The sequence below is a fragment of the Gymnoscopelus microlampas genome (genome assembly GCF_963454915.1).
Source record: "Gymnoscopelus microlampas genome assembly, chromosome: 12".
Classification (NCBI taxonomy): Eukaryota; Metazoa; Chordata; class Actinopteri; order Myctophiformes; family Myctophidae; genus Gymnoscopelus; species Gymnoscopelus microlampas.
The window spans coordinates 49,874,008-49,901,040 of record NC_139949.1 but is presented as its reverse complement, the minus strand read 5'-3'; the positions used below and the strand labels follow the sequence as shown (position 1 = coordinate 49,901,040).

The 27,033-nt window shown below is 39.8% G+C and overlaps 3 protein-coding genes across 3 annotated transcripts in view; all 3 read left to right on the top strand.

Annotated features, from left to right (window-relative positions):
- Positions 1-8,157, top strand: part of LOC311057411 (uncharacterized protein) — a gene marked incomplete at its 5' end in the record, with an annotated part of 52,371 nt that extends 44,214 nt beyond the window's left edge. Inside the window, one exon of the mRNA XM_084074370.1 lies at positions 7,848-8,157. The remainder of the gene's footprint in view (positions 1-7,847) is intronic.
- Positions 8,158-9,052: 895 nt separating this feature from the next.
- On the top strand, positions 9,053-15,001 carry LOC311057410 (uncharacterized protein; the record flags this gene model as incomplete). The annotated part of the gene is made up of 5 exons (XM_084074369.1): positions 9,053-9,180; positions 12,292-12,390; positions 12,827-12,925; positions 13,778-13,901; positions 14,893-15,001. Exons 2-5 carry the CDS (start codon positions 12,324-12,326, stop codon positions 14,999-15,001), a joined length of 399 nt encoding a protein of 132 aa, XP_083930495.1. The 5' UTR covers positions 9,053-9,180; positions 12,292-12,323.
- Positions 15,002-24,092: 9,091 nt separating this feature from the next.
- On the top strand, positions 24,093-26,468 carry LOC311057872 (uncharacterized protein). Its single transcript, XM_084075001.1, has 2 exons — positions 24,093-24,250; positions 24,743-26,468. The coding sequence occupies exons 1-2, from the start codon at positions 24,124-24,126 to the stop codon at positions 26,326-26,328; spliced, it is 1,713 nt and encodes a 570-aa protein (XP_083931127.1). The 5' UTR covers positions 24,093-24,123; the 3' UTR covers positions 26,329-26,468.
- The last annotated feature ends 565 nt before the right edge of the window (positions 26,469-27,033 follow it).

Here is a 27,033-nt window from a genome sequence, read left to right as displayed (position 1 = left end):
TGTACACACTGCAACAAGAGTTTTAGCAATTCAAGTCACCTGAATAGACACCTGCGTATCCACACTGGAGAATAACTTTTCCAGTGTACTCACTGTAACAAAAGTTTTAATCAGTCGGGTGACCTGAAGAGACACCAGTGTATCCACACTGGAGAAAAACCTTTCCACTGTAAATAAATATTGTGACAAGAGTTTCAGTTACTCAGTGACCTGAAGGAACACCAGCGTATCCACACTAGAGAAACATCTTTCCAGTGTAAACTTTATGACGAGAGTTTCAGTTGTTTTAGTAATCTAAAAAGACACCAGTTTATTCACACCAAGGGAAACACACGTTCTACTATAAATTTGCTCACTGGCCGGATCAAATTAAACACCTGTATGTTGGTAGGGAGGTGGATAGAAAAGCAGAAATATTATTGCTATTCTTACTGCTCCAGTCAACAGAGGCCTCCCTTAACACTCGTCTCTTGTGTTTTTTTCCGACTTTTAAATCCTTCATTTCCTCAATTTGTTTTAAGTGTTAACAGTAACCATAAATGCAGCTATGCATTTTTGCCAGACCCAAGGGGTCGGCCTACAGGAGGCTTTGTTGCCAGACCCAGAGGGTCGGCCTACATGAGGCTTTGTCGGTCCTTTCCCTCTTTTCTGTTCCTCTTTCCCTCTTTTCCTCTGCACACACGTCATGCGAAGTCCGGCCATTCAGATTTCAACCACTAGGGGTCTGGCAGTACCAGGTCTCCTGGTTCTAGTTAGAAGTGCATATATATACCGTATGTATACATTTGTTAATATACCAGCAGAGCCATATCTGCAGACAGGACTGATGAATTAGGATTGTGGGTGTTTTATACCTTTTTGTGGCCCTACATCTTAGCACACAATAATATGGAATCTCATGATAAGTTACACCATTTTAGGTCAGCCTGACCGAGTGCAATTCATCCATTACAATCATCTATCTTACAGAACTATTTTCCTGTTTACTAGAACATTCTGGAACAATAACCAAACTCTGAACTGTATTCCATTCTCTTCTCCATGACTTCATTAAATATTTCTACTACGAAAATAGCTTCTTTGTCACAGTCTGAATTCATCCTACAATATGAATATAGCCTATCATAGAAATATTGATATATTCACATAGTTTGAAAAATATATGGTTAACACATGTTATATGTTGGTAAGTGTTGTATACTGTAACATGGTATTGGTAAGTGTTGTATCCTGTAACATGGTATTGGTATGTGTTGTATCCTGTAACATGGTATTGGTAAGTGTTGTATCCTGTAACATGGTATTGGTATGTGTTGTATCCTGTAACATGGTATTGGTAAGTGTTGTATCCTGTAACATGGTATTGGTAAGTGTTGTATCCTGTAACATGGTATTGTTAAGTTTTGTATCCTGTAACATGGTATTGGTATGTGTTGTATCCTGTAACATGGTATTGGTATGTGTTGTATCCTGTAACATGGTATTGGTATGTGTTGTATCCTGTAACATGGTATTGTTAAGTTTTGTATACTTTATTTCTGTGAGACGTGAGGATCAGACCTGTGCAGCATCAATGTGCAGTGATGGAAGCTCAAAGCTGTGATAGATGCAGGGCTGAAACTATCCATGATTTTGTAAGTGATTATTCTATAGATGACTTTTCAGATTAATCCAATAATCTGCAAGCTCAAAATGCATCGCATCTTGATTCGTTGTGAGCTTGTACTATAATTTGTACGATTTTTGCTAATAATGACATGTCCAAAACAGGGATCAATTAATGAATTGATTAATTTACTAAATTATAGGTCATCAATAACAAATATAAATAATTGACTTCATCATTTTGTTGGATGAACTGTTGCACTCCTAGATGGATGTTCTCTTCTCTTCAGGTCTGGAAGATCACATACTGTAGTACTGACACACAATGGACAGTACCCGAGACCAACAGCAGGGGGCATCAATACACCAACTGGCGTCTAGACAAAGTGTTCGTCAGAAGAAGAACATACCCACAATGCAGTAGTGAAAACAACATGGTGTGTTAACTGACTGTTGACACTTTAAAATACCATAGATTTATATAAAAGTAAAATACAAAGAAAAGTAAAACGTGTCGTTTCTAAACAGTGTCGTCGTTAAGCAGCAGGAGGACGTTTGTTAGCAGCTCAACCACTGAAACACAGCAGGTAAAGATCAACTCATTATGTTGTTACATCTATTTATTACATTTAAGATGAACGGATCACGTCTTGTTTCATCTATTTGTCTTTATTAACATTTAAATTGGAACATAAATCTAATTACTTTTAGCTGTTATCTTGTTATAAATGGATCATAAACACAAACAACAGCGCCATAGTAGCTTCATAATATCCCAGATTGTCCTGGAATGTCACCATTAAAGCCCGTTTTTCTCCAAACATGTACAAATGCAAAATATAAGGTGATTACCCGCTTGCCCCACATGTTAACTTGGTGTCCGTCGTGTTTGTGTAATGTATTAGTCCATATTCTTGAACAAATATGTGTTTTAATACCCTTTGTGACGCTGGCCGCACTTCAGAGAGAGACAACTCTGAACGAAGAGCGGCCAGCGTCGCTGCAGTCTCTCGTGGACGTATTTATGATTCTGTCGTAAGATGATAGAAAATGTAAAAATCGATAAAATACATCTGCGAGAGTCTATATAAGGCTATAGCTCCATAGTAGCTGCAAGACATTGATATACATTCTTTTGTAGCATGTTGTTGTTGACGTCACTATTATCATTTTAACCCTATAGTTACATCAGTGTTTTATAGCATTACTGTGGTTAATCACTTTATAACTTAAAGGTAGGGTAAGTGATATTTTTTTGGTTAAAACAAAATCGATTTTGTTGAAAGGTTAAAGCTCTATATTCTGATCGTAATCATTGCTATAGAGCAATGGTTCTCAAACCTCAACATTTCAAGGTCTCTCCTTAACTCTGACAGTGTACACTACACATGGACAGATGGTTCCTTTTGTACACTGTCAAAGTTACAGACCTGTAAGGGTCAATTTACCCCCCCCCCCCTTAAAGGATTGATGTACTTTATTTAGTAAGACATGAGAACAGTACATGGAAGTACAAATTCACAATACAAGGTCTACTAAACTGGAAGACTCATTAAGCACTGAGCTTGTTTAAGATGAGATCCCCATGCACACAAATCATGATGACATATAAGAGACAGACAGATATACACACTAGTATACAGAATGTCATACAACCAGCTTACAGGTTACTGGTATGAAGAGAAAAAATATGTACAAGAGAAGAAAAAGGATTTGGGGGGGGGGGAGGTTAAGACTTGGACAGGGCCATATTTGAATTGCAGCCTCCTGAAGGTGTATCTTTAGGGCAGTTTTAAAAGTGAGTAGGGGTTTCCTTTACTCCTTTTGGTAGGGCATTCCACATTGTTGATGAATAGCATGAGAATGAGTTCATTCCCTTTGTTGAGCCAAATCTGGGTTGAACATGATTCGTGGAGCTGCCTCTGGTGTTATGATCGTTGACTTCATTAACGTTTTGGAAGTATTTTGACAAATACAGGGGGATCCCAATGTTGTGGTGTATCTTGAAGACCAGGCCCATTGTAAGTTGCTTTACTCTGTCCTCAACCCTAAGCCATCCAATCCTAGCAAAATGAGCAGGGGTTAGATGGGTTTTGTGATTGAGGCCAAGAAGTAGCCTTACTAGTTTGTAAGGTGGGGGGACTAGGATAGGTGGGTGGTCATATAGGAGGAGGTGGAGGGATTGGGTCAGGTGGGTGGTGCTAAGGTGCAAACGGGTGGAGCTACACATGAAAATATCATTTTAACACTTACTGTACAGTTTTCGGAAAAACATTCTTCCTTCCCAAATCCTTCCCAGTTCCCAATGCCGCTACGCCCAAATATGGAGTGTGTTGTCTAGCCTCAATGTGTCGTCATGGCATCAGCCACAAACTAATCAGAAGCAACAGGGTCAGCACCAGTGGCGTTCCCAGAAAGTACATTTAGGGCAGGCGAGATTTTTTTCTCTACCCCCCTCCGAAGGGGGGGCGGGGGGTTACTCGGGGAAAAATCTCGGGGGAAACAAGTTAACAACAACAATACACTGACTACAAAACGTTAATAAAAACAATATGCAAGTATAATAAATCAATCAATTATTAAGCAGTGGTCTCTTCATGTTGTTACAGTAGTTTAATGGCTCAAGCTGCTCTCAGACTCAGAGCCCCTTTTATGCGAGGTGAGTAGCCTACAGGTGATGGCCCAGACCCCCAGCTGGCTCTCCTGGCACCCCATGAAAATATAAAGGCACACATTTGCATCACTATAGGCGACGTCGCACTGCGGAATGGATACGGTAGTGATTGGCTGCGACGAGGAGGTCCGACGGCCACTATTCTCTTTGGATTTTTTTCACTGCCTGTTTTTCAGTCTTTTACTTTATTTTCTAGGGGAGGCTAGATTTTAGTTGGGCAGGCGGCCGCCTGCCCTGCCTCTATGGTGGGTACGCCACTGGTCAGCACCATTATGAAAACAAACCATGAACCCCATCTTTAAAGTCCTTATTCAATTCCTTCATTTCAGGCCAGTGTGTGGAGTCCAGACTGCAGGTGAAGATGAACTCTCCAGACTCAGCCAGGGCTATTTCTATTAAACAGGAACCTGAAGACCACCCACACCTCGGTACGTTTCATGTGCTCGCTCTTTCTTGAATGTTTTTTTTTCCTGTTCTGTTGTGGGGTTGTCACTATCAATTTTACTGAGAAATAATCATGACGAAATATATCATGACAATGATAATATCCTGATGATTGAACAAATTGCCCATCCTGTCTGGTTGCAGAAACATAAAAAACAGATTGGCTACTTTCACTTTATTCATTTTAGACCATTATTTGCATTGCAGGAGTCCATCTTTTGACAATTTTCCTTGTGTAATCTTAAATTACGAATTATTTATTCCCTATTATATCAATCCTATAATCTTTGCACCCAAGATTCATATGATAGAGACTTGGGTTTAGGCCATATTGCCTTTACCTTCTTCTAATACTACTGTTATTCTTGACACCACTAGGTCTCCAGTTTTTAAAGTCCTTCATTTCAGACCAGATCAAATTTTCACTGTACAATAACCATTGCAAAAAAGATCTTGACACTGATGATAATCATAATGATATGTAGCTATCATTTAAAGATCTAAAAAAATCATTGTTAACCTTGTTTGTCTCGTTACCATAACCAAAAAGCGCATAAACTGCACCATATAACTTCACATTGTACATAGTACATTCTATCTGAAGTGGAAAAATACTTCCTTGATCAGTGTGCAGAAATTTGACGCTGATCGTCAAAACGGTTTGTGAGATTCGTCCCGGACACACAGACAGACAGATTCGCAGACTCACAGACCTATTTCTAGACGTACAGAGCCACACCATAAAAACTATTTTAAATAGATTTTAAACTACGACCCAACTTTCACCTGACATTTCAAGCTTTCATGTGTGGAGATGTTTCTGTTTCATGATGTCATGCACTTAACGGCATGAGATGTGATTGGTCTACTTTTGAGGGGAAATACATACCGTACATACATACAGACAAACCCTGTTCTATACGAAACGCATTAGCGTTCTCTATGAATAGAAGAACGTGTATCTGAGCCTGTCTTGCCTCTATTATTTTCTTTCAGTTGGAATGCACCTGAAGTAGGTGATACCTCCTAATGTTTGTTTACACTTCAGGAATCCAGTGTTCACTATCATGTTATTTTTCTGCTCCAACTAGACATCCTGCACATGGCTGTGTGTAAAGAGGAGAGGAGCCCCAGTCTTCTCCAGGAGGAACCAGAGCATCCACACATTAAAGAGGAACAGGAGGAGATACGTCAAAGACCAGAGGAGCCTGTTGGGTCAATGTTGACATTACTAGCAGTGAAAAGTGAAGATGATGATGAAGACGACATCTCTTCACACTGTTCTGAAATTGAAGTTGAACTTGAATCTGACACTGAAGTCACTGAAGTCAGTGATGATTCGGAGGAGACCAGTGGAGGTTAGTCAGTGTTAAACACAGGGACAGGACTTACATGGGTGTGGAAAACTGGGAGCTTGAATAAAAGAGGTTGATGAAAGATACAATTAAATCAGAAATGTTAACAGGGAAGCCGTATGCTCTTAAACAACAGACTTGTTTGATAATGGAAGCTTGTAAAGTTGTATTTGTGCCCACCATTTTTAACCAGCCTCTCTCCTTCTCTCTTTCTCTCTCTCTCCCCTCTGTCCCCCCCCCCCCCCCCCCCCCCCCCCTCTCTCCTCTCTCAGGAGTAAGGTCCCAGTCTTCCCAGACTCAGTTCTTCTCCTGTTCTGAGTGTTCATTCTCCTTCACATCTCAGCTCTTCCTCCATAAACACATCAAGTGGAGACACAACGACCGGCAAATAGAGATCACCTCATCAGCCTGTCAGCAAATCAGCAGCTCTACAACCAGCCCGAAACAAGGAGATGGACCTTATCACTGTAAATATTGTAACAAGTGTTTCAGCCAGTCATCTTACCTGAAAAAACACCTGCGTGTTCACAGTCACACTGGAGAAAAACCTTTCCACTGTAAACATTGTGACAAGAGTTTCAGACAGTCAGGTTCCCTGAAAAAACACCAGCGTGTTCACAGTCATACTGGAGAAAAACCATTCCACTGTGAACGTTGTGACAAGAGTTTCAGGCAGTCTGGTCACCTGAAAACACACCAGCGTATTCACACTGGAGAAAAACCATTCCACTGTGAACATTGTGACAAGAGTTTCCGTGAGTTAGGTGCCCTGAAGAAACACCAGCATATCCACACTGGAGTAAAACCATTCCACTGTGAACATTGTAACAAGTGTTTCAGAGAGTCATCTAACTTGAAAAGTCACAAGCGTGTTCACACTGGAGAAAAACCTTTCCTCTGTAAACGTTGTGACAAGAGTTTCAGTCGGTTATTTGACCTGAAGAGCCACCAGCATATTCACACTGGACAAAAACCATTCCACTGTGAACACTGTGACAAGAGTTTCCGTGACTCGCGTCAACTGAAAACACACCAGCGTATCCACACTGGAGAAAAACCTTTCCACTGTGAACATTGTGACAAGAGTTTCAGTCAGTGGGGTTCCCTAAACCGACACCACCAGCGTTTCGGTTGGACAGCTTCTCTGAAAAAACAGTGTTGATTTTATCAGACAGTCTTAGTCCAGTTTCAATTGTCCTTCATACTATGATTTTCATCATATTTAGTCAACCTCATCCTGTTTTTATTTAGTTAAGTTTTAGTCAACAAAAAGTCGAGCATTTTAGTCCAACACAACCTTAAGTATTTAGTAAATGTTTTTGTCAACAAAAACTGTTTACATTTTAGTCAAATTTTTTGTCACTAATAACTCTTTTAGTCTACCTTTATCCATGAAACGACATTCTGATTTTACCACGCTGATCCCAGTACAAACCAACACTAAATACCTGGTTATAGAACCTGAAGACACATCAGCGTATCCACAATGGAGAAAAACCTTTCTTCTGTAAACATTGTGACAAGAATTTCAGTAAGTCAGGTTCCTTCAGGAGGCACCAGAGTATCCACACTGGAGAAAACCCTTTCTTTCTATTTGCATGTTCAACTAATTGCCTCTTCTAAAAAGACACCAGTGTATTCACACCAAGGGAAACAAACGTTCTACTATAAATTAGCTCACTGGGAGGCTCAAATGAAACGCCTGTATGTTGGTAGGGAGGTGGATAGAAAAGCAAAAATATTGATTTTCATACTGTTCCTGTCAACAGGCCTCGTCTCTTGTTTTTTTCACTTTTAAATCCTTAATTTCCTCAATCTGTTTTAAGTGTTAACAGTAACCATATGCAGCTATGCATTTTTAGAGGTATATACTATGTAAATATATATTTGTTAATATACCAGCAGAGCCATATTTGCAGACAGCACTGATGAAATAGGAGTGTGGGTGTGTTTTTATACCTTTTTGTGGCCCTACATTTTAGCACACAATAATATGAAATCTCATGATAAGTTACACTATTTTAGGTCAGCCTGACCCAGTGCAATTCATCCATTACAATCAATCTATCTTACAGAACTATTTGCCTGTTTACTAGAACATTATGGTACAATAACCAAACTCTGAACTGTATTCCATTATTCTCTTCTCCATGACTTCATAAAATATTTCTACCACAAAAATAGCTTCTTTGTCACAGTCTGAATTCATCATACATTATGAGTATAGCCTATCATAGAAATATTGATATATTCACATAGTTTGAAAAATATATGGTTAAAACATGTTTAATACATGGTATATGTTGTTGTATACTGCATTTCTGTGGGACGTGAGGATCAGACCTGTGCAGCATCAATGTGCAGTGATGGAAGCTCAAAGCAGTGCTGAAACTATCCATGTATCCAATATATTTAACAACAAATTGATTAACTGTGCAAGACTAGTGAAAATAGCTGATCTGCAAGCTCAAAACGCATCAGATCTTGATTTGTTGTGAGCTTGTACATATAATATTTCACTTTATTTGTAAGATTTTTGCTTATAATGACATGTCCAAAATAGGGATCAATTATTAATTGATTAATTTACTGAATTATTGATCATCAGAAACAAATGAACTGCTTTACTCCTAGATGTTCTCTTGTCTATGAATTGAATACCAAGGCCCTCATTGGAAACAAGTCCGCAAGGACTTTTATGAACGGACCTGTTAGACAAAGTATTTTAAATGTAACTGTGCTGTTTTAATTTTTTTGCCTAATAAAATATTCAATCAATCAAAAATTGTCTACAGGTCAGGAAGGTCACATAGTACTGTTACTGTATATAAACAATGGACAGTACCCGAGACCAACAGTAGGGGGCATCAATACACCAACTGGCGTCTAGACAAAGTGTTCGTCAGAAGAAGAACATACCCACAATGCAGTAGTGAAAACAACATGGCGTGTTGACTGACTGTTGTTGTAGACACTTTAAAATACCATAGATTTATATAAAAGTAAAATACAAAGAAAAGTAAAACGTGTCGTTTCTAAACAGTGTCGTCGTTAAGCAGCAGGAGGACGTTTGTTAGCAGCTCAACCACTGAAACACAGCAGGTAAAGATCAACTCATTATGTTGTTTCATCTATCTATTACATTTAAGATGAACGGATCACGTCTTGTTTCATCTATTTGTCTTTATTAACTCATCATTTAAGTTGGAACATAAATCTATTAGTCTTAGCTGTTATCTTGTTATAAAGTGATCATAAACACTAACAACAGCTCCATAGCAGCAGCAAGACTTTTTGTTTTTTTTATGTTTACATTTACAACCATTACATCTACATAGACGTTCAGATTTCAAATATAAAGTGCTGACCCCAAAGCCACGGATGTTACAAGTTAAAGCGCCTGGGTCTAAGTACTCTTATCTTCCGTATTGTTCAATAAAAAAAAATTGAATCAGATCTCCGGCCATTTTCTCCGAATTTTCTCCATGTGTTTTCAATTACGCAGCCTATTGGTTGAGAGGTGTATTTTACTCTGATATATTATAATATATATATTTTTTAATAGAAAATGGTTGCGGATCTGATTGAAATGCCTTTTATTGAACAATACGTAAGATAAGAGTACTTAGACCCAGGCGCTTTAACTTGTTACATCCGTGGCTGGGGGATCAGCACTTTTTATTTGAAATTTGAACGTTTATGTAGATGTACTGGTTGTCGGTGCAAAATTTTCAAAAAACAACAAGTAGCGTCATGACGCTTGTGACAGACGAGCGTCATGTGAACCATGGCTACAGCAAGATATACATTGTTGTGTTTTATGTGGTTGTTGACGTCACTATTATCATTGTAACCCTATAGTTTCATCAGTGTTTTATAGCATTACTGTGGTTAATCTCCATAATAAGCAATGAGGTGTAAACGTATCTTGTAAACCAGTAGGATCTTTACTCTGTCCACATGTTAATGAGCGCGATGCATCATTATTCAATACCTTGTAGATCTGCTATTTTCAGATCACCTACGTATATACGGCAGGTTTAAACTGGTAACACTGATTTTGATGGCATAACATTTTTCTGGGGGACCCCCCCCCCCGGATTGATTGATTGATTGATTGATTGATGTACTTTATTTAGTAAGACATGAGAACAGTACATGACAGTACATAACAGTACATGGAAGTACAAATTCACAATACAAGGTCTACTAAACTGGATAGCTCATTAAGCACTAAGCTTGTTTAAGATGAGACCCCCATGCACACAAATCATGTTGACACAGACAGATATACACACTACTATACAGAATGTCATACAATCATTTTACAGTTTACTGGTATGAATAGTGAAAAATATGTACAAAAGAAGAAAGAGAGAGGGGGGGGTAGGGGGGTAGGTTAGGTTAGGACATGGGGTAGGTTAGGACTTGGACAGGGGCCATTTTTGAATTGCAGCCTCCTGAAGGTGTATCTTTAGGGCAGTTTTGAAAGTGAGTAGGGTTTTACACTCCTTTACTCCTTTTGGTAGGGCATTCCACATTTTTGATTAATAGTATGAGAACGAGTTCATTCCCTTTGTTGAGCCAAATCTGGGTTGAACATGATTTGTGGAGCTGCCTGTGGTGTTATGATCATGGACTTGATTAACATTTTGGAAGTATTTTGACAAATACAGGGGGATCCCAATGTTGTGGTGTATCTTGAAGACCAGGCCCATAGCAAGTTGCTGTACTCTGTCCTCAACCCTAAGCCATCCAATCCTAGCAAAATGAGCAGGGGTTAGATGGGTTTTGTGATTGAGGCCAAGAAGTAGCCTTACAAGTTTGTTTTGGGATGTTTGGAGCCTTGTTTTTAAGGCCTTGGAGGTGTTGTGATACCATGAAGTGCATGCATAATCATAATGACCTTGTATGAGGGCCCCTGCAAGAATCTTCAGAGTATTCTTACTGACTAGACGATCAATCCTCCACAAATAGCGTGTTATTTTGTGGACCTTTTTGATCGTTTTTTCTGTGTTTTTGTTACCGGAGAGGTTTGCCTCCAAGATGGAACCCAGGTAGGTAATTTCCTCCTATCTTGTGATAACATTTTCACCCACTTTGATCGTGAAACTCTACTCAACTCCAAAGAGGATGGATTCAGTTTTACCCAGGTGTAATGAAAGTTTGTTGTCGGAGAGCCAGATGCAGATCTTGTTGAGTTAGTGCTGAGAGTTTTCTCAACCTGCAGCCTGTCCCTGTCCGAGACCAGCAGAGCCGAGTCATCTGCGAACAGGAACAGTTTGCAGTCGCAAGCTGAAGACATATCATTCACATATATCAGGAACAGTAGAGGTCCTAGTATACTTCCTTGAGGAACACCACAAGTCACTGGGAGGGGAGGGGACTGGGTGCCGTTTACTTCCACCACTTGCTCCCTCCCTTCCAGGTAGTCATCAAAACCTATTGCTTTGAGCTTATTGATCATAATTGGGTGATTAAAGGCCTTCTGGAGGTCCAGCATGACCATGCCGCAATATTTGCCTTGCCCTTGTCGACATCTTGTTTGAAAGAGTCGTTAAAATACCCTCTCAAGGACCCAGCTGGGGGTCCCCGGAAGTCAGTTTGACAACCACTGTTCTAGACCCTTTTGTAAACAACTGTGCAGAGCGATGGGCTGTCCTTTCATGAGGAGGGGGGTGGGGGGACTAGGATAGGTGGGTGGTCATATAGGAGGAGGTGGAGGGACTGGGTCAGGTGGGTGGTGCTAAGGTGCAAACCAGGTATACTTAATGAACTGGTGGGTGGAGCTACACATGAAAATATAATTTTAACACTTATTGCACAATTTTTGGAAAAACATTCTTCCTCCTAATCCTGTATTAAAATGACTAATGGAGGACGGGCCTCTGATGTCACTCAGCCATAACCATATAAGTACATAAAATACCACCAAAGTGGTGGTGCCGGGGCGGCAGTGGCTCAGGGGTGGAGTGGCCGGATGGGTTCGATCCCGGGCTCCCCCAGAGTTAGTGTCGAAGTGTCCTTGAGCAAGACTCTGAACCTCTAATTGCTCCCGATGAGCAGGTTGGTGCCTTGCATGGGTTTCTCCGCCATCGGTGTATGAATGTGTGTGTGAATGGGTGAATGTGATGCACAATCTATGTAAAGCGCTTTGGATGAAACCGCTATATAAATGCACCATTTACCATGTATTCAATTCCCTCATTTCAGGCCAGTGCGTGGAGTCCAGACTGCAGGTGAAGATGAACTCTCCAGACTCAGCCAGGGCTATCTCTATTAAACAGGAACCTGAGGACCACCCACAACTCGGTACGTTTCATGTGCTCACTCTTTCTTGAATGTTTTTTTTTTATTTTTTCCTGTTCTGTTGTGGGGTTGTCACTATATCTAATTTTACTGAGAAATAATCATGACAAAATATATCATGACAATGATAATATCCTGATGATTAAACAAATTGCTCATTCTGTCTGGTTGCAGAAACATAAAAAAAAGATTGGCTGCTTTCACCTTATTCATTTTAGACCATTATATGCATCGCAGGAGACACATTTTTCCTTGTGTAATCTTAAATTACGAATGATTCCTTCCCTTATATTATATATTATATATGAATACTATAATCTTTGCACCCAAGATTCATATGTTTGAGATTTGGGCTTAGGCCTTTACCTTCTGCAAATATTACTGTTATTCTTGACCCCACTCCAGTTATTAAAGTCCTTATTCAATTCCTTCATTTCAGACCGGTGTGTGGAGTCCAGACTGCAGATGAAGATGAACTCTCCAGACTCAGCCAGGGACATTTCTATTAAGCAGGAGGAACTTGAAAACCACCCAATCAGTAAGTTTCACATGCTCTTTCTTTCTGTAATTTGTTTCTGTTCTGTTGTAGAACTGCAACAATATCTAATTTTCACTGTACAATAACCATTGCAGAAATATCTTGACAACTGATAATAATCATGCTGATATGTAGCTAATATCATTAAAAGATCTCTCAAAATTCATTGTTAACCTTGTTTGTCTCATTACCATAACCAAAAAGCACATCTCTTTTGCGCAAATGCAATACTAATAGAAAAACTGCACCATATAACTTCACATTGTACATAGTACATTCTATCTGAAGGGGAAAAATACTTCCTTGATCAGCGTGCAGAAATTTTGCGCTGATCGTCAAAACGGTTTGTGAGATTCGTCCCAGACACACAGACAGACAGACTCACAGACCTATTTCTAGACGTACAGAGCCACGCTATAAAAGTATTTTACATAGATTTTAAACTAAGACCCAACTTTCACCCGACATTTCAATCTATTATTTTGGAGTGCCGCTTTTTCCACTTTGGTGGTCATTTTTTTTAAATATACATGTTCTATATGGCTTGGCCTATGGCCAAATTTCCTCTGCCGGGAACCAATAACACAGCAAAGACAACACACAAGCCCTTGAAGACGCACAGTCAGATACTGAGACGTTTTGGGAGTTTTTGTATACCTGTGAGTGTACAGAATTTAACCAAATGGTCCCTTACATGTCCATTTGGTTCCATTTATACACTCCAGAGTTAAATTAACACCAGTAAATTAACACTGGAGGGGGGTCCTGTGTACAATTTTATATCTGTAGTATGTGAACAAATTGGGTCCCTTGGCCCTGTTAGCAATCATATTATTTTTCTGCTCCAACTAGATATCCTGCACATGGCTGTGTGTAAAGAGGAGAGGAGCCCCAGTCTGCTCCAGGAGGAACCAGATTCTCCACAGATTAAAGAGGAACTGGAGGAGCTACTTCAAAGACCAGAGGAGCCTGATGGGTCAATGTTGACATTACTAGCAGTGAAAAAAGGGGATGATGATGAAGACATCTCTTCACGCTGTTTTGAAATTGAAGTTGAACTTGAATCTGACACTGAAGTCACTGAAAACAGTGATGATTGGGAGGAGACCAGTGGAGGTCAGTCAGTGTTAAACACAGGGATAGGACTTACATGGGTGTGGAAAACTGGGAGGAATAAAAGAGGTCGATGAAAAATACAATTAAATCATTTAAACATTAACAGGGAAGCCGTAATGCTCCTAAACAACGGACTTGTTTGATGTTGAAAGCTTTCAAGTTGTATTTGTACTCAACATTTTTAACCAGCCTCCCCCCTTCTCTCTTCTTCTCTCTCTCGCCCCTCTGCCCCCCCCCCCCCCCCCCCCCCCCCTCCTCTCACCTCATCAGCCTGTCAGCAAATCAACATCTCTACAACCAGCCAGAAACAAGGAGATAAACCTTTCCACTGTAAACATTGTGACAAGAGTTTCAGTCAGTCAAGTTCCCTGAAGACACACCAGCGTATCCACACTGGAGAAAAACCTTTCCACTGTAAACATTGTGACAAGAGTTTCAGTCAGTCAAGTTCCCTGAAGACACACCAGCGTATCCACACTGGAGAAAAACCTTTCCATTGTAAATATTGTGATAAGAGTTTCAATCATTCAGGTTCCTTCAAGATACACCAGCGTATCCACACTGGAGAAAAACCTTTCCACTGTAAACATTGTGACAAGAGTTTCAGTGAGTCAGGTCACCTGAAGAGACACCAGCGTATCCACACTGGAGAGAAACCGTTCCACTGTAAACATTGTGCCAAGAGTTTCAGTGACTCAGGTGTCTTGAATAAACACCAGGGTATCCACACTGGAGAAAAAACATTCCACTGTGAACATTGTGACAAGAGTTTCAGTAAATCATCTGATTTGAAGAAACACCTGCGTATCCACACCGGAGAAAAACCTTTCCACTGTAAACATTGTGACAAGAGTTTCAGCCATTCAGGTCACCGGAATGAACACCAGCGTATCCACACTGGAGAAAAACCTTTCCACCGTACACATTGTGATAAGAGTTTCAATTATTCAGGTGCCCTGAAGACACTCCAGTATATCCACACTGGAGAGAAACCTTTCCAGTGTACTTACTGTAACAAAAGTTATAATCAGTCGTGTGACCTGAAGATACATCAGCGTATCCACACTGGAGAGAAACCTTTCCACTGTAAACATTGTAACAAGAGTTTCAGTGAGTCAGGTTCCCTGAAGAAACACCAGCGTATCCACACTGGAGAGAAACCTTTCCACTGTAAACATTGTAACAAGAGTTTCAGTGAGTCAGGTTCCCTGAAGAAACACCAGCGTATCCACACTGGAGAAAAACGTTTCCAATGTACACATTGTAACAAGAGTTTCAATCACTCAGATAACCTGAAGACACACCAGCGTATCCACACTGGGGAAAAACCTTTCCAGTGTACTCACTGTAACAAACGTTTTAATCAGTCGGGTGACCTGAAGGCACACCAGCGTATCCACAGCGGCGAAAAACCTTTCCACTGTAAACATTGTGACAAGAGTTTCAGTCATTCAGGTACCCTGAAGACACACCAGCGTATCCACACTGGAGAAAAACCTTTCCACTGTAAACATTGTGACAAGAGTTTCAGTCGTTCAGTTTCCCTGAAGACACACCAGCATGTTCACACTGGAGAAAAACCTTTCCACTGTAAATATTGTGACAAGAATTTCAATACCTCAGATAACCTGAAAAGACACGTGCGTATCCACACTGGAGAAAAACCTTTCCACTGTAAACATTGTGACAAGAGTTTCAGTCATTCAAGTTCCCTGACGATACACCAGCGTATCCACACAGAAAAACCTCTCCACTGTAAACTGTGTAACATTAGTTTCACTAATTCAGATCACTTTAAAAGGCACCAGTGTATTCACAACATGGGGGGACAAAAACTTTCGGATATAAAGTAGCTCACTGGGAATATCAAATTAAACACCTGTGTTGGTAGGAAGGTGGATAGAAAAGCAGAAATGTTTTGTATATTCATACTGCTCCTGTCAACAAAAGCCTCTGTTAGGATTGATCTTTTGGAAACATTTCCCAGCTCTTTTTTTTCTCAATCTAAATCCATTCATATTTATTTTCAGTTATTTTCAGCTTGTAGATTGGTTATTTTAACTATTTTTAAATGTTTTTTAAAATGAAATAATATAAGATAGGCATCATAAGGGACATGGTGGTGTGCAAGAATTGGCCCTCAGACTTAAAAGGACAGTACTGCACCAGTTTTACCAGTGGAAAAGTTAGTATGTAGTCATGTCTGATCCGAAATGACTACTGATTTGATTGGTTCAGTTTCTGCCATATTGCATTTACCTGTCCATGCTTCAAATGACTGTTAAACATTGTTGAAACCTGGAACCTTATTTTAATCTACAATTAAATATAATGAATTAATTATTGATGTAATATAGATAATACATATGTTCTGTAGTGTTTTACACATGACCAACAGGCATTGGATTTGAGAAGTATTTGTATTATTTATTATTTTTTTTATTTGTGAGAGAAATGTATGCACTTCACCACTGGCAACGGTACCCCCTAGACAGAGCCAGGAGGAATTTGGATGGAACAAGTAGATTAAAGAAGTACTTGTAGGAAAAAGAAAAACCTTCATGTCCGACTCACAGTCCTATGAAATAATTGTTGTTATTCACTATAAATGGCTAACTATATACACCATATGGTACAACAGTTTTTTTCTTGCTGTGTTTCATTACACCCAATGGGAGGCACAATTTCAGTTATTTTACTTATTAAATATCGGTTAACTTAGGGGAGAAAATGTATGTATTTTTATGAATTATGCCAGTATTTTTTTTTTACAATTAATGTTATGGCTATGATCACTATTACGTTGTATTACATTATTAGAGTGTTATTTGATATTAAATTAAAGCCTATGCAAAGCACTATAGCGCGCGCGCACACACACACAATTCAATTCAATTCAAAGGGCTTTATTGGCATGAGAAAACATACGTTTACATTGCCAAAGCAAAAATCACAATACAACAATACAGCAATACAATCAAAACAAAAAATGTACATTTGAAAGTCAGAATCTTCAATAGATCAATTTCTATGTACCAAGATCACTGGGTGCAGGTATAGTGCAGGAATATACACAATGATTAGTCTTTAGGGTGGTTGTGTTCCGTTCGATATCCTTCTCCTATCACAGCAACTCACGAATCTTGCTGCTGTGTTTGCACATTGTTGTACTTCGCCCAGCAGATATGGGAGTTTTTTGTCATTGGTCATGTTTTCAAAATCTCTGTGTGTGGTTGTAATCTGTGGGAAGTATGTGTCTCTGATGTCTTAGACAGACGGTTAGGAAGTGTAGCTCGGTTTCCACTTCCTTTTGTGTGCAGTGGGTGCATAGTCTGTCTTCTCTCGGGATACAGGTCTGCCTGTGACGACCTTTCTCGATCGCAATACTGTGCTCACTGAGTCTGTACCTAGTTAAGATTTTTCTTTGTTTTGGGTCGGTCACGGTACTCAGGTATTCTGCCACTGCGTATTCTCTGTTTAGGGCCAGATAGCATTCTAGTTTACTCTGCTTTTGTGTTGCTTCTTTCCAATGTGTCAGGTAGTTTTCCTTTTGCTGTTTTATAATTTTGTTTGGTCCGATGGGTTTTCTATCTCGTGGCTCTGTTTGTGTTTGTGCCCGGAGTTCCATGGCCAGCTGGCTGAGGGGGCATCTCTCTAGAGTTTTGCTGTGTGTGAGTGCTTTGTTATGGAGTGCATCTAGGTCGCTTTCTTTTAGGTGGTTGTAGAACTTAAAGGTAGGGTAAGTGATTTGCTTTGGTTAAAATAAGTGTTAAATAGCTCTATATTCTGATAGTACTCATTGCTATGAGTGTTTCTTCAGTAAAAGGAGTCTGCTTGTCTCTCCACCTCTTTATTAAACAGAAAATGTATTTTTGTTTCAGTTTCAGTTTCATTTCCAATTTTATCCAACCAGGACAGAGAACTCTATCAGGATACAGATTAAACAAGTGAAATTGGAAGTGATGACACTAAGAAATGAGCAGACAAAATTGGAACTGGAACACTATACAAATTAAGCTTAAAAATGGGTACTTTCTCCTGATTGGCTGAGATTTTGACACCTACCGAAAAATGTATTTTCTGTTTATTAAAGAGCTGGAGAGACAGGGAGACTCCTGTTACTGAAAAAACACTCTATAGCAATGATTACTATCAGAATATAGTATTTTAACCTTTTAACAAAATACTTTTTGTTTTAACCCAAAAATATCACTTACCCTACCTTTAAGTGCTCTCTTTTTTATTTTGATTATGAGTGGGTATCGTCCTAGTTCTGCCCTGCATGCATTATTTGGTGTTTTTCGCTGGGTACGGAGAATGGATTTGCAGAATTCTGTGTGTAGGGTCTCGGTTTGGTGTTTATCCCATTTTTCAAGGTCATGGTTTGCTAATGGTCCCCAGATCTCACAACCATAGAGGGAAATTGGTTCTATCACAGAGTCCAGTATTTTAAGCCAGGTTTTAATTGGGATGTCTATTTTGATGTTTCTTTTGATAGCATAGAATGCCCTTCTTGCCTTGTCTCTCAGGTCCTTTACAGCTTGGTTGTAGTTCCCTGTGCTGCTGATGTTTAGGCCAAGGTAGGTATAGTTTTGTGTTTGTTCTAGTGGGATCGTATTAAAATTGACATACACACACACACACACACACACACACACACACACACACACACACACACACACACACACACACACACACACACACACTATAGAAGAACGGAACACAGAGCAAGTAATTCAATTCAATTCAATTTTATTAAAGTGTCAAATCACAACAAGTTGTCTCAAGACACTTTACATGTAGAGAAGAGACCCGACAGTCCCACCCTGAGCAAGCAATTTTGCGACAGTGGCAACGAAAAACTACAAACTAAACTAAACAGGAAGGAACAAGTAGATGCATCCTCAGAAGTATATACATTTATTAATATACCAATGGAGCCAGGTCTGCAGACAGGACTGATAAAATAGGATTGTGGGTCTGCTTTTATAACTACTTGTGGCCCTACACGTTAGAACACAATAATATGAAATCTCATGATTAGTTAAAGACCATTTTAGGTCAGCCTGACCCAGCAGCGCAATTCATCTATTACAATCAATCAGTTAGAGGTTAAGTAAGTGTCTTGTCAGGGACACTTTGACACATTGCTGAAGCCTGAAATCAGACCTCTGGCTTCCCAGTCAGGCTCTCTAACCATTCAGCTATGGCTGCCCCTAATGTGTACAATGACATGACTATAATAGAGATAAACAGGGATTACATTATTGATAATTAAATTACATGTATTATTTTTGATTAACTGCTACACTCCTAGATTTTACATTTTAACCTCTAAACATATTTTACAGTTTGGCTATTCAAAAATAGCAGATATATAAGCTCATAGCGTGGCACCGAGTGCCACGCTATGAGCTTGTAGATCTGCTATTTTTGAAATATCGTGAAAACTTTCGGGGGTCCTTGACATGAAAAGGTTTGATAACCACTTGTCTACAGGTCAGGAAGGTCACATAGTACTGTTACTGTAAGAACAATGGACAGTACCCAAGACTAACAGTAGGGGGCAGCAATACACCAACTGGCGTCTAGACAAAGTGTTCGTCAGAAGAAGAACATACCCACAATGCAGTAGTGAAAAAAAAATGGTGTGTTGACTGACTGTTGTTGACACTTTAAAATACCATAGATTTATATAAAAGTAAAATACAAAGAAAAGTAAAACGTGTCGTTTCTAAACAGTGTCGTCGTTAAGCAGCAGGAGGACGTTTGTTAGCAGCTCAACCACTGAAACACAGCAGGTAAAGATCAACTCATTATGTTGTGTTTCATCTATTTATCTATTATAGACCCATTTAGAACCTCTCTCTCCGCTTAGCCCCTACGGAACCTCTCCCTCCGCTATGTAGCTCGGAGATGAGGTTCCTCGTTTGTCGGTGCCGTTTGAGCAGGACATTGGCGCACATTTTCCACTTTACATGTTTCTTACCCCTTTCTGCACATGATGCACATCGTATCCAAAAAGTAAAGCTTTTCTGAAATGCTCTCAGATGTTTTAAGTTCTAGCGCACAATAAAAGCTATCCAACAAGTTGAAAAAAGTATTTAATTCGCCTCTGTCGAATCACGTCTTATTTAATCTATTCGTCTTTATTAACTCATAATTTAAGTTGGAACATCAATCTAATTACTCTTAGCTGTTAGCTTATTATAAAGTGATCATAAACACAAACAATATCTAGCAGCAGCAAGACTAGCCCCGAAACATGACTGTCATATCATGACAGTCATGGAGCTACTTGTTCCTGTTTTGTTTTTTTTATGTTTACATTTACAACCATTACATCTACATAAACGTTCAGATTTCAAATATAAAGTGCTTACCCCAAAGCCACGGATGTTACAAGTTAAAGCGCCTGGGTCTAAGTACCCTTATCTTCTGTATTGTTCTATAAAAAGCTTTTTAATCAGATCCCCGGCCATTTTCTCCGAATTTTCTTGATGCTTTCAACTGCACGCCCCTGTCGATTGGGAGGTGTATTGCACTCTGATACATTATAATTCTTCTTTTTTTTTTTATAGAAAATGGCCGCGGATCGGATTAAAATGCTTTTTATTGAACAATACGGAAGATAAGGGTACTTAGACCTGGGCTTTTAATCTGGTTACATCCGTGGCCCCCTTTATATTCACTTTATATTTGAAATCTGAAAGTTAATGTAGATAATGTAGTACTGCAATGTAAGATTTTCAAAAAACAACAAGTAGCGTCATGATGCTTGTGACGCTTGTTCATGTGAACCATGGCTACAGCAAGACATTGTTGTGTTTTATGTTGTTGTTGACGTCACTATTATCATTGTAACCCTATAGTTACATCAGTGTCTTATAGCATTACAGTGGTTAATCTCCATATAACTTAAGCAACATTTGTGTGCATGGGGATCTCATCTTAAACAAGCTTAGTGCTTAATGAGTTTTCCAGCTTAGTAGACCTTGTATTGTGAATTTGTACTTCCATGTACTGTTATGTACTGTCATGTACTGTTCTCATGTCTTACTAAATAAAGTACATCAATCAATCAATCAATCAATCAAACGAGGTGTAAACGTATGTAAACCATTAGGAGGATCTTTACTCTGTCCACAGTAATTTGAATTTGACTGTCAAGTGAAGTTAGAGCTCCATGTCTTCATGCACCAGACATTGAATCCTTAGTTACCAACTAAACATTTGTCATGTTGTAGTGTGTCAGGCCTAGAATGACCATCCAGGTAAACCGCCAACACTATGACTCAGACATATTGGTCGGATGGGAAGTGTGACGTAGGTGTAAGTGGCCTGAATCTCTAGTATAATAATAATAATAATGCCCAGCAATGACTATGTTTTAGGGGGAAAAGAACCATGGAATCCCATCTTTAAAGTCCTTATTTAATTCCTTCATTTCAGGCCAGTGTGTGGAGTCCAGACTGCAGGTGAAGATGAACTCTCCAGACTCAGCCAGGGCTATCTCTATTAAACAGGAACCTGAAGACCACCCACACCTCGGTACGTTTCATGTGCTCACTCTTTCTTGAATGTTTCTATTTCATTTTTGAGCGGTGTAGCCGCTCCTATAAGTGGGGTTGCGACCCATGACCCATCTGTCGTGAAAAATTGTCTTTCCCTGTACTGTGATTGGCTGATGAGTATTCAGACCACTCTGTGATTGGCTAGCGAGACGCATGATGAAATTCATAACCTATAAATATCACCACGCACTTCAAAAAAATCATTCTTTTTAAGTGAGCTTCCATCACTGTGATGACCTTAAATAACACCGCTCACTTCACACTGGGTGTGATTTTTTTCTATTATGTTGTAGGGCTGTCACTATATCTAATTTTACTGAGAAATAATCATGACAAATTATATAATGACAATGATAATATCCTGATGATTAAACAAATTGCTCATTCTGTCTGGTTGCAGACACATAAAAAACAAATAGAAGTGCAACAATATCTAATTTTCACTGTACAATAACCATTGCGAAAAATATTTTGACACTGATAGTAATCATGCTGATATTTAGCTATCATTAACATATCTCTAAAGATTCATTGTTAACCTTGTTTGTCTCATTACCATAACCAAAAAGCACTTTTTTTTCTCCTCTTTTGCGCAAATGCAATACTAAAGAAAAACTGCACCATATAACTTCTCATTGTACATAGTACATTCTATCTGAAGTGGAAAAATACTTCCTTGATCAGCGTGCAGATATTTGGCGCTGATCGTCAAAATGTTTTTTGAGATTCGTCCCAGACACACAGACAGATTCACAGACTCACAGACCTATTTCTAGACGTACAGAGCCACGCTATAAAAACTATTTTACATAGATTTTAAACTACGACCCAACTTTCACCCGACATTTCAAGCTTTCATGTGTGGAGATGTTTCTGTGTCATGATGTCATGCACTTAAGGGCATGAGATGTGATTGGTCTACTTTTGAGAGGATATACATACTGTACATACATACAGACAAACCCTGTTCTATACGAAACTCATTAGCATTTTCTATGAATAGAAGAACGTGTATCTGAGCCTGTCTTGCATCTATTATTTTGGAGTGGCGCTTTTTCCACTTTGGTGGTCATTTTTTTAATGTACCTGTTCTATATGGCTTGGCCTATGACCAAATTTCCTCTGCCGTGAACCAATAACACAGCAAAGACAACACACAAGCCCTTGAAGACGCACAGCCAGACACTGAGCCGTTTTGGGAGTTTTTGTATACCTGTGAGTGTACAGCATTGAACCAAATGGTCCCTTACATGTCCATTTGGTTCCATTTATACACTCCAGAGTTAAATTAACACCAGTAAATTAAGACTGGAGGGGGTCCTGTGTACATTTTCTATCTATAGTATGTGTACAAATTGGGTCCCTGGGCAGCAGGCTGGGAAAAACACACGCTTTGTGTTTTTCACAGCTTGATTATAAATTATCAATATTTCTGCCATGAACTAGAACTTGTAGTTACTGAATCTTTCTTATTTTCACACATATAAAACTTTATTAGAATTGTCTATGGTTTCCATATGTTTAGTGATTGACAGCTTGAAGAGGCGATTAGTTGAACATGCAAATTAACTCTTTTGTCTCATCGCAACACCCAGCGACCAAAATGATGAGATTCAAGTGACTAGAAAGATTATTTATTTATTTGTCTTTCAGTGGGAATGCACCTTAAAGGAGAAATCCGGTCATTTTAAGTGTTATGTTTGATGTGTGTCAAATCACTTACCAACGTATAAATGAAAATCGCGTAAATCCACAGAGCCCCCTATCGACCCCCACCGTTGTCATTGTAGGAGGATATAGAATAGCCCAAATTCGCCTATTTTAACCAATGCAAAGTCTGTTTTTTTGCTTCTAGTACTCATTGTTGAGTCCCATGATAATGTAACAGGCGCTAAAACTCCCGACAAGCTAACGGCTAATAACAGAACGAGCTAATGCTGGTTGCTGGTTTCTCTCCCGACCTGGCAACCTGGGGCTGCCATTCAGAGAGATAAGCAGCCCCAGCGTTAGCTCGTTTGTTATTAGCCGTTAGCTTGTCGGGAGTTTTAGCGCCTGTTACATTATCATGGGACTCAACAATGAGTACTAGAAGCAAAAAAACAGACTTTGCATTGGTTAAAATAGGCGAATTTGGGCTATTCTATATCCTCCTACAATGACAACGGTGGGGGTCGATAGGGGGCTCTGTGGATTTACGCGATTTTCATTTATACGTTGGTAAGTGATTTGACACACATCAAACATAACACTTAAAATGACCGGATTTCTCCTTTAAGTAGGTGATACCTCCTTTTGTACATGGAACATAGAGGATAGAAATGTTTATTTACACTTCAGGAATCCAGTGTTCACTATCATGTTATGTTTCTGCTCCAACTAGGCATCCTGCACATGGCTGTGTGTAAAGAGGAGAGGACCCCCAGTCTGCTCCAGGAGGAACTAGAGCCTCCACACATTAAAGAGGAACAGGAGGAGTTACTTCAAAGACCGGAGGAGCCTGTTGGGTCAATGTTGACATTACTAGCAGTGAAAAGTGAAGATGATGATGAAGACATCTCTTCACACTGTTCTGAAATTGAAGTTGAGCTTGAATCTGACACTGAAGACAGTGATGATTGGGAGGAGACCAGTGGAGGTCAGTCAGTGTTAAACACAGGGACAGGACTTACATGGGTGGGGAAACCTGGGAGGTGGAATAAAAGAGGTCGATATTAAATCAGACATTTTAACTCATTGAGTGCTATTGACTTGTTTGACGCGTTTTACCGCTATGGCGCAACGTGCCAATGACGTGTTTGATGTGTTTTTGAAATAATTGTAAAAGATATATTTATTTTTTTTGGAAAAAGACGTTCAGAACCCAAGATTTCATCGTTTGAAGATTTGCTGCTCCATTCACTTCTTGTTCAACTTTTTACTGAAAAAGGCTCTTGAGCACTTTTTTTTTACTATGTATTTTTGGCTGTCACAGTATGCAATTATTTTTATATTTTATTGGCACTGAATGAGTACAGGGAAGCTAAACAACGGACTTGTTTGATGATGGAAGCTTTCAAGTTGTATGTGTACTCTACCATTTTTAACCTGCTTTCTCCCCTTCTGTCCCTTCCCCCCCCCTCTCTCGCAGGAGTGAGGTTCCAGTCTTCCCAAACTCAGTTCTTCTCCTGTTCTGAGTGTTCATACTCCTTCACATCTCAGGTCTTCCTCCATAAACACATCAGGAGTAAACACAACGACCTCTACTGCCAAATGCTGAGGAATGGAGAGATCACCTCATCAGCCTGTCAGCAAATCACCAGCTCTACAACCAGCCAGGAAAAAGGTGACACTGATCAACCAGGATCTTCCAGTCATCAACAGTTTACCAAGACTTTAACTCAACCAGATGGAGAAACACCTTTCCAATGTAAATATTATTATTTAACCCACCCGCTTATCCACACCGGAGAAAAACCTTTCCACTGTAAACATTGTGACAAGAGTTTCAGTCTGTCAGGTTCCCTGAAGACCCACCAGCTTATCCACACCGGAGAAAAACCTTTCCAGTGTATGCACTGTAACAAGAGTTTTTATCAGTTTGGTCACCTGAAGAGACACCAGCGTATCCACACCGGAGAAAAACCTTTCCACTGTAAACATTGTGACAAGAGTTTCGGTCAGTCAGGTTCCCTGAAGACCCACCAGCTTATCCACACCGGAGAAAAACCTTTCCAGTGTATGCACTGTAACAAGAGTTTTTATCAGTTTGGTCAGCTGAAGACACACGAGCGTATCCACACTGGAGAAAAACCTTTCCACTGTAAACATTGTGACAAGAGTTTCAGTCATTCAGAATCCTTAAAGACACACGAGCGTATCCACACCGGAGAAAAACCTTTCCACTGTACGCACTGTAACAAGAGCTTTAATCAGGCGGGTGAGCTGAAGACACACCAGCGTATCCACACTGGGGAAAAACCTTTCCACTGTAAACATTGTAACAAGAGTTTCAATACCTCATATAACCTGAAGAGACACCAGCGTATCCACACCGGAGAAAAACCTTTCCAGTGTACTCACTGTAACAAAAGTTTTAATCAGTCGGGTGACCTGAAGGCACACCAGCGTATCCACAGCGGAGAAAAACCTTTCCACTGTAAACATTGTGACAAGTGTTTCAGGGAGTCAGGTTCCCTGAGGAAACACCAGCGTATCCATTCTGGAGAAAAACCTTTCCACTGTAAACATTGTGACAAGAGTTTCAGTGAGCCAGGTTCCCTGAAGAAACACCAGCGTATCCACACTGGAGAGAAACCTTTCCAGTGTAAACATTGTGACAAGAGGTTTAGTGAGTCAGGTCCCCTGGAGATACACCTGCATGTCCACACTGGAGAAAAACCTTTCCACTGTAAACATTGTGACAAGACCTTTAGTGTGTCAAGTTCCTGCAAGAGACACCAGCGTATCCACACCGGAGAAAAACCTTTCCACTGTACGCACTGTAACAAGAGTTTTAATTGTTTCGGTAACCTGAAGAAACACCAGCGTATCCACACTGGAGAAAAACCTTTCCACTGTAAACATTGTGACAAGAGTTTCAGTGAGTCACGTTCCTTCAAGAGACACCAGTTTGTCCACACTGGAGAAAAACCTTTCCACTGTAAACATTGTGACAAGAGTTTCAGCAATTCAAGTCACCTGAATAGACACCTGCGTATCCACACCGGAGATTAACCTTTCCAGTGTACTCACTGTAACAAAAGTTTTAATCAGTGGGGTGACCTGAAGAGACACCAGTGTATCCACACTGGAGAAAAACCTCTCCACTGTAAACAAACATTGTGACAAGAGTTTCAGTTATTCAGGTGACCTGAAGGAACACCAGCGTATCCACACTAGAGAAAAATCTTTCCAGTGTAAACATTATGACGAGAGTTTCAGTTGTTTTAGTAATCTAAAAAGACACCAGTTTATTCACACCAAGGGAAACACACGTTCTACTATAAATTAGCTCACTGGCCGGATCAAATTAAACACCTGTATGTTGGTAGGGAGGTGGATAGAAAAGCAGAAATATTATTGCCATTCTTACTGCTCCAGTCAACAGAGGCCTCCCTTAACACTCGTCTCTTGTGTTTTTGTTTTCACTTTTAAATCCTTCATTTCCTCAATCCGCAATTTCCTCAATTTGTTTTAAGTGTTAACAGTAACCATATATGCAGCTATGCATTTTTGCAAGACCCAAGCTTTGTCGGTCCGTCCCTCTTTTCCTCTTTTCTGTCCCTCTTTCCCTCTTTTCCTCTGCACACGTCATGCGAAGTCCGGCCATTCAGATTGCAACCACTAGGGGTCTGGCAGTACCAGGTCTCCTGGTTCTAGTTAGAAGTGCATATATATATGTATACATTTGTTAATATACCAGCAGAGCCATATCTGCAG

Excerpts from the sequence above, each read along its gene's own strand:
- LOC311057872 (XM_084075001.1), top strand. The coding sequence starts at position 24,124 with ATGTTGACATTACTAGCAGTGAAAAGTGAAGATGATGATGAAGACATC. Across the intron at positions 24,251-24,742 it reads TTGGGAGGAGACCAGTGGAG|GAGTGAGGTTCCAGTCTTCC; the intron begins GTCAGTCAGTGT and ends CCTCTCTCGCAG.